The sequence below is a fragment of the Oryctolagus cuniculus genome, chromosome 5, assembly GCF_051225735.1.
Source record: "Oryctolagus cuniculus isolate XC-2025 breed Fujian yellow rabbit chromosome 5, ASM5122573v1, whole genome shotgun sequence".
Taxonomy (NCBI): domain Eukaryota; kingdom Metazoa; phylum Chordata; class Mammalia; order Lagomorpha; family Leporidae; genus Oryctolagus; species Oryctolagus cuniculus.
In genome coordinates this window covers 133,314,446-133,327,967 of record NC_142871.1, presented here as the reverse complement: position 1 = coordinate 133,327,967, position 13,522 = coordinate 133,314,446, and the positions used below count along the sequence as shown (strand labels likewise).

The 13,522-nt window shown below is 44.2% G+C and overlaps 1 protein-coding gene across 3 annotated transcripts in view; it reads left to right on the top strand.

Annotated features, from left to right (window-relative positions):
* MAPK14 (mitogen-activated protein kinase 14) overlaps nucleotides 1-13,522 on the top strand; it is an 80,714-nt gene that overhangs the window by 35,281 nt on the left and 31,911 nt on the right. For all 3 annotated transcript variants that reach the window (XM_002714645.6, XM_002714646.6, XM_089334021.1), the window contains exon 3: nucleotides 5,520-5,578. In XM_002714645.6, coding sequence (XP_002714691.1) covers nucleotides 5,520-5,578 — 59 coding nt within the window. The remainder of the gene's footprint in view (nucleotides 1-5,519; nucleotides 5,579-13,522) is intronic.

The following is a 13,522-nucleotide window of genomic DNA, read 5'->3' as shown; positions in this document are numbered from 1 at the left end:
AAATCAAGAAGAATTTTTGTTCTGGATTGCTGCTGTATGAAAGGAACTAGGAAATTTATAGCCTTCTAAAAACAATGGAGATTTCAAAATCATTTGGCTCTACCGTTGTTACTTTGTGGAAGGAAATTCAAAATCTGTAAATTTATTAGTTGGCTATTCAGACTTTCTTTTTTAATCATTGAACTTTTTTCTCCATAGAAGAAAAAAGTCACAAAGTGATAATTAGTATACATTTGCTTCATTAGTGTAAGTTCCTCTAAATTGAGAATATTAAGGCTTAAATATGTGATTGGATTATGGATGGCATTAAAATGGCAGTGGCAGCTTTTCATTTCCATGTTTTATCTTGATTGCATAATACTATTGGAAAAAATCCTGTTTTCTACAGATAACTTCTACTCCTACGGTATAATTTTACATGAGTAGCTTTGTGCCTCCTGAGTTTTTAGAAAGTTCAGTGCAGAGCTGCAGCCTTCCGAATCAGTGACATGTTTACAAGAAGTTGAGATATGTGGAAAAAGCTGGCAGGGGAAGCTTTATTTCTGGGTCTGCATAAAATCAAAGTGGCCTGGCTGTTTAACTGGTGTGTTTACATTTGGTTTTTAACACATTTGGGAGTGTTGCTGTTTTTCATTGCACATTAATAAATGTGGCAGATATTGTCATGGCTTTTTTAAGTTTAAAGACTATTTCAAAAAAGGACTGCAAACGAAACACCAAAAACACGAACACGTCCAAATGCCCCAAGATGTGGTCTGTGCTTGTTTAAGAAGATGACCTGTGCTACACTTTATTGCTTCACTTTTCTTTTATAGATAGTTTAAACTAGTGTTTAGGACAAAAATTATTCTGGGTTGTCCAGATCCGTACTTTGACTTTTCTAGTAACCGGAAGAAACAACTATTTAACTTTTTATGCTTTGCTTTTCTGTCTGAGGTACTTTGAGATGCCTTCCATGATACTGGGCTAGTTACATTTGGGCCATTCTGTGCTTACAGAAGTAGGGACGCCACCAGGGGATGGGGGATATAATTGTTCTAATATAAGAAAACCACAAGACTTTAAAAAGAGGACTACCAGCATTAAAAAAAAAAAAAAAAAAAAAAAAAAAAAAAAACAGGATTTTTATTTACATTAGTGGTTTTATAAGCGGCTTGCTTACTAGCAGTCCATCTTTTTTATCTTAAGCTGTTTAAGTTTGGGGCCGTCCTGTGGCACAGCAAATTAAGCTACTGCCTGTGATGCCAACATCCCATGTTGGAGGCAGGTTCAAGTCCTGGCTTCTCTGATTCCGATCCAGCTGCCTCTAATGTTCCTGGGAAAGCAGCAGAAGGCGGCCCAAGCACTTGGGCCCCTGCACAAATATTAGAGACCTGGATGGAGCTCCAGGCTCCTAGCTTTGGCCTGGCCCAGCCCTGGCTGTTCCTGTCATTTGAGGAGTGAACAAGTGGATAAATCTCTCTGTGTATACATTTTTTCAAAGGTATTTAGGTTTTAGCAGTAGAGGGTCCATCATACTTAGCAGTTTGTTGTTTGAAGGAAACAGGCATATGGTTGCATATCTCATGGTAATCAATGCTTGTAGGGGAATGGGATGGGGCCAAAAGACTTTGAGTCAACGTAGAAAATTCCTGCATTTCACCCTATTCTGTGCAATGACAGATGAAATTTTGTCGACTGTTTTGATTGATGGATTTGTTCCGAGTTTCATCCTACTCCAAGTGTATTGAAAGTGAGTTAAATAAACACATAGAAGATGGTATGGGAAGAAATTTGGCTGATTGGTGTACCAATGAAGTCAAGGCTTCAATGCTTCAATCCCAGCAAGAAATTGTTGAAAATTTGAAGCCTTCCTTTGCTTCCAGCTAACATACAGAGTAAACTACATACACTGATCCTGGGCAAGAAATTTGATCTCAGCTATGACCTGAATTGCCTGCCACAGGTTATGTTCAAATTTTCAAGAGGATACTGTATTTTGTTTTCCTTTGAGCTGGTCTTCCCTTGTACATTGATTCTTAGGCCCTACAAATGCTTAGAGGATGCTCCAAGGATTATCAGAGTCTATCTTTCAGCTCCCTAGATCTTTGGCTTAAAAAAAAAAAAAAAGAGAGAGAGAGAATTGGAATCCTTTCATAAATTTCATGTAGGAACCTTAGATTTAACCTTAACGTAGTAGACCAGTTGGTTGTTTTGTATGATTATGTTAAAGACATTATTGTCTTTTGTTACTGAGTTAAAGTATTTTGGGGGCAGTATTTGTTGCCCTTTGGACCATCATTAGAGATATTTTGCTGTTCATTCATCTTTTTTTTTTTTTTTTTGACAGGCAGAGTTAGAGACAGAGAGAAAGGTCTTCCTTTTCTGTTGGTTCACCCCCCCAAGATGGCCACCACGGCCGGCGTGCTGTGCTGATCCAAAGCCAGGAGCCAGGTGCTTCTCCTGGTCTCCCATGTGGGTGTAGGGCCCAAGAATTTGGGCCATCCTCCACTGCCTTCCTGGGCCACAGCAGAGAGCTGGACTGGAAGAGGAGCAACCAGGACAGAATCTGGTGCCCCAACTGGGACTAGAGCCCGGTGTGCCGGCACCACAGGTGGAGGATTAGCCAAGTGAGCCACGGTGCCGGCCCATTCATCTTATAAATTAAAGTGGTTTTTTTTTTTTTTTTTAATTTATTTGAAAGAGAGAGAGAGAGAGATCTTCCATCTACTGGTTTTTACTCCCCAGATAGTCACAATGGCCAGGGCTGGGCCTGACTGAAGTTAGGAGCCAGCAGCTTCATCCGGGTCCCTAACATAGGTGGCAGAGGCCCAAACACTTGGGCCATCTTCCACTGTTTTTCCCAGAGCATTAGCAGGGAGCTGATTCTGAAGAGGAGTAGCCAGTGCCCATATGGGATGCTGGCATCACAGAGAGACCTTACCTGCTATGCCACACCAGCCTCAAAGATTTTTTATAGAGGATTTATTTATTTAGCAGGCAACTTATCACAGAGAGATCCTCCCACATGAGTGGCAGGATCACAAGTATTTGGGGTATCTTCTGCTACTTTCCCAGGCATATTAGCAGAGTTCCAGGACTTGAACCAGCACTGTGATATGGAATGCTGGTGTCATAGGCAGTGACTTAACCCACTGTGCCACAAGTCCAGCCCCTATAAATGTCTTTTCTAAATATTTTATTCCCAGGTTACTTTTAGGTGACTGAAATAATATAATGGCAGAAGGCATATGGGAATAAGCTAAAATATGACTTGAATGAAAAGAAGTGTCCATTTAAGAAATAAAAAGCTTATACAGATTATTCAAAAATATTCTTCAGTTTTGTTTCATGGTATTTTTCTTATGATTCCTACTCCATAAAAAGGATTAATGGAAGAGGGATATTTTGTAAAAGCGGCCCCCCCATACACATACCAAAAACCTACGAATGCTTTGATATAATTTGGGTCGTTTCATAAAATTATTTTTGCTGTGCTTGTGTTAAATACATTAAGTATTTCCCTTTTTAAGGAGATTATATTTGATAGAGTATTTCCTAGTCTGCTCTTTGTATTGTTTCCAAGTTCCTTCCTGTGTTTCTTGCAGCCATACTTTTTTAATCACGTGAATACTCTAGTTTTGCTTTATGTCTCAAATTCTGTCACTAGAAGTGACTGCTTTGGTTGCTTGTATGTATTGTATTCTGTATTTCTTTGTAGAACTCCACTGGTTCTGATCACTGCTTATTTAGGTGAGCCACATTCAGTGAGTCCCGTGTGCCAGGCACCTTCAAACACAGTGTCTCCTTAGTCTTCCCCACAGCACTGTGAGAATAAGCAGTGATATCCCCATGTCCTATATTTGAGGAAAATGGGGCTCAGAGAAGATACCAGACTTATTTACCAAATATTAGCATTATATTATGTTTATACACAAATAATGTATATGGTATATATATAAATATTGAAAAAATGTAAGGACTTCAGAGTAGTCATATATTAACTAAAACTGTATGTGTAGTGTAAATCCTGTTTTGTGCATCAGAGTAATCAAAGGAAATATATGACAAATGCCTGGTACAGTCATGGCTAATTTTGCATACAGTTGCCTGGATGAGGATCTGAAAGGTGATTCTGTATCTTTCTTCTGTAACAATTTACAAGAACTTGAAGAGTTCTTCTTGAATCCCAAGGAGGTGTCTTCTTTCCCTTCAGAGTGTATAATCGAAGTTGTTTTTAAAAGTCTAGTATGTGAGGGGCTGGTGTCACTCATAGTGGCTTAAGCTGCTGCTTGTGGTGCCGGCCTACCTTGTGAGCACGGTTTGATTCCTGGCTGCTCCACTTCTGATCCAGCTCCCTGCTTATGTGCCTGGGGAAGCAGCAGAAGATGGCCCAAGTGCTTGGGCCCCTGAACCCATGTAAGAGACCTGGGAGAAGCACCCGGCCCAGTCCTGATCATTGCAGCTGTTTGGGGAATGAACCAGCGGATGGAAGATCTCTATCTTTCCCTCTCTCTATAACTCTGCCTTTCAAATAAATAATAAATAATTTTTTAAAAAGTCTGATATTTGAGTGAGCAGACTGACATCCTAACGAGAAGTTCTTTTTCACGGCAGTGTTTTGAGTGCTAACGTATCTCATTTCAGGGCTGGGTAATTTGGTTGTTCAGAGTAACATGCGTGGGCCCAGTCGTGGTTCAGTTTTTGTGACGGTAGTTTTTGTTTCCTATTCCGATGCCCTTCAGTCTGGCTAGGCATGTCACAAGTGAATTATAATATTTCTTTTTTTCCTTTTTGATGCCCAGCTCTGTGGAAATGAGTGGTCTGGGCTTAGGGGATCTGGAGTAAGTATACTCTGTGTATACATTATCATAAATCTGTGATCTGAAAAACTACTCAAGGACCATGGATTACTGAGTACTAAGTAGCTCTTTGCTTTGGCCTATGAAGAGAACTTTTTAAATTCTTTTCTTTTTTAAAAAGATTTATTTATTTGAAAGGCAGAGTTACAGGGAGGCAAAGGCAGAGAGAGGGAGAGGGAGGTCTTCCATCTACTGGTTCACTCCCCAAATGGTTGCAATGGCTGGAACTGGGTGGATCCAAAGCCAGGAACCAGAAGCTTCTTCTGGGTCTCCCACACGGGTGCAGGGGCCCAAGGACTTGGGCCATTTTCTGCTCTCCCAGTCACATTCACAGGGTGCTGGGTCAGAAGTGGAGGAGCCAGGACTCCAACTGGTGCCCATTGGGATAGCAGTACTGCAGGCAGTGGCTTTACCTGCTATGCCACAGCGCCGGCCCCAGAGATGAGATTTTTTTAGCAGAAAAGTAGATTATTATGAGAAGTATTACTAACAGGTAAAAACTAGAAGCATAATTTGGGTGGAAAAATCAGTTGGAGTTGTTTAAGTGTGCGATGCTGTGATATCATGGAGCTGACGTGGCTGGATTTGGATTAGTGCCACTTAAAGTGACTAAGACCTGAGCAGTCCCATAGTAAGCCCAGTGTTTACTTCCTGTTTGAATTTTGTGTTTTCTTCTAGGTGATTGGTCTATTGGACGTCTTTACACCTGCAAGGTCTCTGGAGGAGTTCAATGACGTGTGAGTAAATCGTTGTGCCCTAGCCTTCCTCAGCTAGAATCGACTAGCCCACCTCTGCTCCAGAACCGCTTAGCAGTCTGCCAACTTAGATGCCTTCCTCCTATTACCCCGTTCTGGGCGGTGGAGTGGACTCACACTGGACTCACGTTCCAGCATTTCCATCCTGTCAGGCACCTGGTACCCTATCTGGAGACGGTGTTGTGTTCTTACAAGAAATACTTGGAAGAGAATAGAGAGAGACTTGACACTGATTTTTTTTTCTCAACTTGCCTATCTGGCTTGTAAAGGTGATCTTCAAGAAATGTCATGAGCCCTGGTTCTGTGTGGGATCTTCCTTGTATTTCGTGTGCGTGGATGGGAGGTACCAGACTACATGCTCATCCTTGAAGCATTAGATTTTGCATGAAACAAGGGGCAGACGCTGCATGTTGAGAAAGGGTTCTTGTTCTGTGATTATCTCTTGTTTTCGCCTGGAATCCCTTCAGCAAGCAGAACCTGGGGGCCTAAGGAACCGGCAGTGCTGGGGGTGGGCAGAGGAGCTAAGGAAAATGAAACAGGGAAGAAGAGAAAGAAATGGCAGGGACATGGTGCGGAGTTGGCTACCACCAAGGGCAGCTGCGGTGACAGCAGCCAGGAGCTAGGAAGCTGTACAAATGTACCTCAGAAGGGAGGAGTCTGTCCCCTGGCTGCTGACCCCAGCGGGAAAGGCTGCTCTGTGGGTCATGCCTTTGCATGCTCAGGGTGCACATGTGTGGGTCCACAATAGATTCCAGCAAGTGTTCTTGTGCGTGCGCAAACCCTCTGCCACAGTAACCTTTCCAGCATCCCAATTTACACACCTCTCGGTGTCCCCAGTTCACACACTGTACCACGAGAGAGAGGGAACACCTTAAATACAGACTTCGTTTTGCTCAAGTTTCCTTCCTGAGTGGAAAGGGTGGCTGTTGTGAAAGCCAAAACAGTATTGCAGATACAACTGCTCTTCCTTCAGCTCCACTCCCCACTGTCCCTGGTGCAGAACCCAACCAGTTTCTCTCCACCCTGACCGTGCAGAGTGCAAGCACCAGGTGCTCCTTTCCCTCAGAACAAGCAGGGGGATGTGTTTGAGCTTTGTACGTTCTGTCTACGGGAAGGAATGCATGCCTACGTGTGTGCGTGTGCATGTGCGTGTGCGTGGCAGAATGAAAAAGAAATGAAGAAATAAAATGGAAAGAGGAGGAAAGGTACATGGTACAGCTCAGAGAAGAGAGTCTGGTCTGCTTACAAGATCTCAGCCACATGGACAATAACGATAACGAAGAACAGCTGTGTTTTCTGCAAACCTACTTGACATCAGAATGGAGGCTTCCAAGATGACTGGATGCCATCCAGGGGCATGTTGAATCCCACTGCAGGCTATGTTTGGAAGACTGTTGCAGAATGATTTTTTTTTAAAGATATATTTATTTTATTTGAAAGGCAGAGTTACAGAGAGGCTGAGGCAGAGAGAGAGAGAGAGAAGTCTTCCATCTGCTGGTTTACTCCCCAGATGGCCCCAATGGCTGGAGTTGTGCTGACCCAAAGCAGGAGCTTCTTCCCGGTCTCCCAGGTGGATGCAGGGGCCCAAGGTCTTGGGTCATCTTCTACTGCTTTCCCAGCCTGTAGAAAGAGCTGGATCAGAAGTGGAACAGCTGGGTCTCAAACTGGCATCGATATGGGATGCTGGCATGGTAGGCGTGGTTTTACCTGCTATGCCACAGCACAGACCTCAGAATGATGGTTTTTGATACCTCCCTAAGTGTGGAAGAAGTGCTAAAGTAATGCAGTTGTGAATAACTCTGGAAAACATTGAGTCTAGTCTGAGCTTTATTCCAAAGTATAAGGTATAATGAGGATGGATTTATTTAATCAAAAAATTGATGATCTGTTGAGTTGAGCAGATGTTGTATTCCAACTTAATCGATCATTTTTAACTGGATTATGAATCTGTTTTTCCTATGTGAAAAGACTTTAATTGAGGCCAGTGTTTGTTAAAAAGGTTAAATTTTAGTGATTGGGGTGCCTTTGGCTCTTTCATCCATGTGAGACCCCCACCACTGTAAGACTCTCCACGAAACCAAAATTGTGCTTGTTCATTCCATGTGACTGCTGAGCAGGAATCTGTCTTTTCTTAACTCCAGCTGGGTCCTGACTATGTTTTATAAAAAGAGCTGAATTCATCCCATGGGAGCAAATTTCAATACCACTTGAATCCCTACGGCAAGCAGAACATTGGCAGGATGTTGCAGCAGGCTCAGGATGACCAGAAGCCCTAGTCCTAGCCCTCAGTCAAATCAGTCTGGTTGAGGGAAGCAAAGGACATTTTGGCCTTTCAGTCGCCAATCTGGCCTAGGACAGATTACTAGGACAGATTACTTTACCTCTCTCCAGGCCCTGGTCAGCTTCCCTAAAATGATGAGAATTGAGAGTTGACATCTGAAGAGTTTTCAGTCCCTGGAAACCTCTGAAAATAGAAACTGGTGTTGTCATTAGGAAACTGTTTCATTGTTTACTTTTGTGATGTTTGTATCACTTAGTAGCACACATCCAGGGCAGTATTTTGCAAAGTCTTTCCAGAATATTCAGAAGCCACTAAACATCTTCACTTAAAATTGCAGGGTTTGCAAATTTAATTAGGGCCAGGCAAATAACATAAATGAGGCCCACTGTTCTAAAAGTTGGGAGTCGTGGGCGGGGAGGGGGGGGGTGTCTGTGATAAAACACCCACGACCTCCTAAAAGCTCTCAAACTCAAAACAAAAACAAGGAAAACCAAACCAAACACACTGAAGGCTGCAGGTCAGAGCAAGCTATAAGTTTTAGCATGAGTTTTCCATGGTAATTAGCAAAAATCTCTGTAATTACTTTTTCAGGTTTACATTTGACTAACCATGTGTTACATGTATTGGTGCTTTTATGTTTCAGTTAACACTTTTCATTTATCATACTATAACATTTTACTGAGTTTTAAATTTCTGGGTTAACGGGAATTCTGTATACTTCATTTGTAAGACCACAGCTTTGAGAAAGAAATAGTAAGTAGTGAGTCTTTTTTTTTTTTTTTCATTAGGAACAATATGCATTTACTGAACCAAACAAATGGAGGTGGTGTTTGGAAAAGGTGCAGTTAAAGATTATCAGGGCCAGCTTTATGGCTTAGTGGGTTAAGCCAGCATCCCATATGAGCACTGTTTCGAATCCTGGCTGCTCCACTTCTGATCCTGCTCCTTTTTTAAAAAGACTTATTTATTTATTTATTTGAAAGGCAGAGTTACAGAGAGGCAGAGGCATAGCAAGAGCGAGAGCGAGAGAGAGAGAGAGAGAGAGATCTTCCATCCACTGGTTCATTGGGTGGACCCAAAGCTGGGAGCCAAGAGCTTCTTTCGAGTCTCCCACAGTAGTTCAGGGGCCCAAGGACTCGGGCAAACTTCTGCTTTCCCAGGCCATAGTGGAGAGCTGGCTTGGAAGTAGAGCAGCCAGGACTCGAACCAGCACCCATATGGGATGCTGGCATTGTAGGCAGCAGCTTTACCCACTATGCCACAGTTCTGGCCTCGTAAATCTTTTTTTTTTTTTTTTTAAGTATATATCACATTACTCTTAACTGCCATGTGATGTGGTCATATAGGTGGCAAAGTTTTATAAAGATACAGATAGATAACTTTCAAATTATTAGAAATCATTCGGGCATTTCTGTTGGCTTCTTGGTAATTTTTGGTAGGAAGCCACATGTATGTATATATGCATGCTGCAAATATTTAGTTACTAATGGAAATGCAAAAAATTTAAATAGCTGCTGTTAGAATCTAACACAAATAAGCTACACATTTGTACAACTACAGTATTGCCTGTTCTTGGCTGTAGTGGTTTTCTGATCAAGCTCGTAGGCAATAAAGAATTGTTGGACCCTTCCCAGGAATTGTTTCCTCAAATTTCAGGAAACTGAATTGCTGTGGGTTATGTGGAAATTAGTCTTCTGCCACTTTCCACCTGTTTTACAGCTTCCCACCCCAAGTTTCTCACACTGAATTCCTTGTGCTGCATTTTTTTTTTTTTTTTACAGGCAGAGTGGACACAGAGAGAGAGACAGAGAAAGGTCTTCCTTTTTGCTGTTGGTTCACCCTCCAATGGCCGCCGCGGCCGGCGCGCTGCGGCTGGCGCACCACGCTGATCCGAAGCCAGAAGCCAGGTGCTTCTCCTGGTTTCCCATGCGGGTGCAGGGCCCAAGCACTTGGGCCATCCTCCACTGCCTTCCTGGGCCACAGCAGAGAGCTGGCCTGGAAGAAGGGCAACCGGGACAGAATCCGGTGCCCCGACCGGGACTAGAACCCAGTATGCCGGCGCCGCAAGGCAGAGGATTAGCCTATTGAGCCACGGCGCTGGCCATGTGCTGCATTCTTGAAGAGGAAACTAGAAGTGGGTTCTAGTTCTCCTGTGATCTAGCAAAGCACCTCCAACAGGGCCAGTGAACAGCTTTGCTTTAGAGAAAGTCGGTGGGCAGATGATGACCCATCTTGGCATTCCACCTACTAAAAATGATTGTTTTAGTAATAGGCTTAGAATTCCATTTCAGTACAGATGGAGCTGAAGGCACTGGATTGGTAAAAGGAGTTTCTGTATTTGCATTTTATTGATTTTATTCAATAAATGTTTCAGGGGCAGGCATTTAGTCTAGCAGCTAAGGCGCACTCCTGTGTCCCATACTGGAGCACCTGAGTTTTATGTCCGGTTCTGGCTCCCCACTCTAATGCAGACCCTGGGAGGCAGCGGTGGTGGCTCGAGTGGCTAGGAGACCTGGATTGATCTGCCACCCATGTGGGAGACCTGGATCCACCTGTGGGCCCAGTCTTAGCCTTGGCAAGCATTTGGGGGAATGAAGCAACAGACGGGTACTCTCTCTTGTCTCTCTGCCTTTTAAACATATGTATTTGAAAAAAAAAAAAAAAGTTTTATTGGCCGGTGCTGCAGCTCAATAGGCTAATCCTCCACCTGCAGCGCCGGCACCCTGGGTTCTAGTCCCGGTCGAGGTGCCAGATTCTGTCCTGGTTGCTCCTCTTCCATACCAGCTCTCTGCTGTGGCCCGGGAGTGCAGTGGAGGATGGCCCAAGTGCTTGGGCCCTGCACCCACATGGGAGACCAGGAGAAGCACGTGGCTCCTGGCTTCAGATCAGCGCAGTGCGCTGACCGCAGTGCGCCAGGCCGCAGCGGCCATTGGGGGGGTGAACCAATGGAAAAAGGAAGACCTTTCTCTCTGTCTCTCTCTCTCTGTCCATTCTGCCTGTCAAAAAAAAAAAAAAGTTTTATTAAAAATTTTGAATATTCACCCTATGTTAGGCATGGTGTTAATCTCTGAGGACTACAGTGATAAATGCGATCCCTGATCATTGAGTTGAAGTTTTAAAAACTTTTTAAAAATTATTTTCGTTTTATTTGTGAGAGATATAGAGAGATCTTCTATCTGCTGTTTTACTTTCCAAATGCCTGCAATAGCCAGGCCAAAGCCAATTGCCCTAAAGTCAGTCCAGATCTATCACATGGGTGGCAGCAATCCAATTATTTGAACCATTATCTGCTGCCCACCCAGGATGCACCTGAACAGGAAGCTGGATTAGAAGCAGAGTAGTAGAGTAGCTGGGACTCGAACTAAGGACTCGAACTCAAATTGCATTCATGCTGAATTGAGGCTCTTTTTTTTTTTTAGAAAGCTTTTATTTAATAAATGTAAATTTTATAGGTACAGCTTTTGGAATATAGCTGTGCTTCCTCCCATACCCGCCCTCCCACCCCTACTCTTGTCCCACCTCCTACTACTCCCTCTCCCATCCCATTCTTCATTAAAATTCATTTTTAATTATCTTCAAATACAGAAGATCAACTCTATACTAAGTAAAGATTTTAACAGTTTGCACCCACACAGACACACAAAGTATAAAGTACTATTTGAAGACAAGTTTTACCGTTAACTCTCATAGTACAACTCCTTAAAGGAGTTCCTACATGGGGAGCAAGTGCACAGTGACTCCTGTTGTTGATTTAACAAGTGACTCTCATTTATGACATCAGTGATCACCCGAGGCTCTTGTCATGAGCTGCCAAGATTATGGAAGCCTTTTGAGTCCACAAACGAATTGAGGCTCTTAATGGGGAAGAAGAACAGCTTAAATAATGAAAGAAAACAGAGTGGGGTCAGTGCTGCAGTGGATAAAGCTGCCGCCTATAATGCTGGCACTCCATATGGGTACTGGTTTATGCCCAGGTTGCTCCACTTCCAATCCAGCTCTCTGCTGATGTGCCTGGGAATGCAGCAAAGGATGGCTCCTGCACCCACATGGGAGACCCAGAAGAGCCTCCTGGCTCCTAGCTTCGGCCTTGTCCAGCCCTGGTCATTGCGGCTATTTGGGGAGTGAACCAGTGGATGGAAGAACTCTCTTTGTATCTCCTCTCTGCAACTCTGTCTTTCAAATAAATAAATAAATTTTAACTTTTTTTAAAAGATTTATTTATTTGAAAGAGTTACAGAGGCAGGTACAGTGGCTCACTAGGCTAATCCTCCGCCTGCGGCGCTGGCACACCGAGTTCTAGTCCCAGTTGGGGTGCCAGATTCTGTCCCGGTTGCTCCTCTTCCAGTCCAGCTCTCTGCTGTGGCCTGGGAAGGCCCTGGAGAGTGGCCCAGGTCCTTGGGCCCTGCACCCGCATGGGAGACCAGGAGGAAGCACCTAGCTCCCGGCTTCGGATCGGCACAGTGGGCCAGCCATAACGCGCCAGCCGTAGCGGCCATTTAGGGGGTGAACCAACGGAAAAAGGAAGACCTTTCTCTCGGTCTCTCTCTCACTGTCTAACTCTGCCTATCAAAAAAATAAATAAAATTAAAAAGAAAAAGAAAGAGTTACAGAGAGTGGTAGAGACAGAGAGAGAGGTCTTTCATTCACTGGTTCACTCCCCAGATGGCCGCAATGGCCGAAGCTGTGCCGACCTGAAGCCAGGAGCCAGGAGCTTCAACTGGGTCTCCCACATGGGTGCAGGGGCCCAAGGACTTGGGCCTATCCCAGGCCATAGCAGAGAGCTGGATGGGAAGAGGAGCAGCTGGGACTAGAACCAGTGCCCATATGGGATGCCGGCGCTTCAGGCCAGGGCTTTAACCCCCCTGCACCACAGCGCCATGCCCATAAATAAATCGTTTTTTAAAAAAAAGGAAAGCAGAGCAGTAGGTTCTGATCCTGTGTACTCTCTCATCTAACCTCATTTAACCCTCTTTCCATGCTCTCCATTTCAGTTTCTGGCCTCTCATTTTGCCTGGAGTACAGATGACCACATTCCTAGTAGTACTTCAGCCTCCAACAGTCCCCACCCATCTATTAGTGGCTCCTTCACGTCTTCAGGACTCTACTCAAGGATCTCCTCATCAGAAGTGCTTTTCCTTTCCCAGTCCTTTGCTGAAAAAGTACTCGCACACACAATCACTGTCTCTTACTTATCTGCTCAGTTTGTTATAGTTTTTACCGTGAAGTCTCTGTTACGGTGTCTTCTACTTGTAAGCTCCAGTAAAACACAGCATTTATTTTCTTATTTGCTGAGTTGTTAACACTTAGAATGGTAACAGGCACTCAGTTGAATAGATGAATGCAAAGATTGCCATGATGGGCAGGCACAGTGCGCTAAAGGACCTCATAGAACAGCCACCTGGGGCCAGCACTGTGGTGTAGTAGGTTAAACTGCACCTGCAGTGCCTGCATCCCATATTGGTGCTGATTTGAGTCCCAGCTGCTCCACTTCTGATTCAGCTCCTTGCTGATGGCCTGGGAAAGCAGTGGAAGACGGCCCATGTCCTTGGGCCCCTGCACCCTCATGAGAGACCCAGAAGAAGCTCCTGGTTCCTGGCTTCAGATCAGTGCAGCTCTGGCCATTGCAGCCATCTGGGGAGTGAACC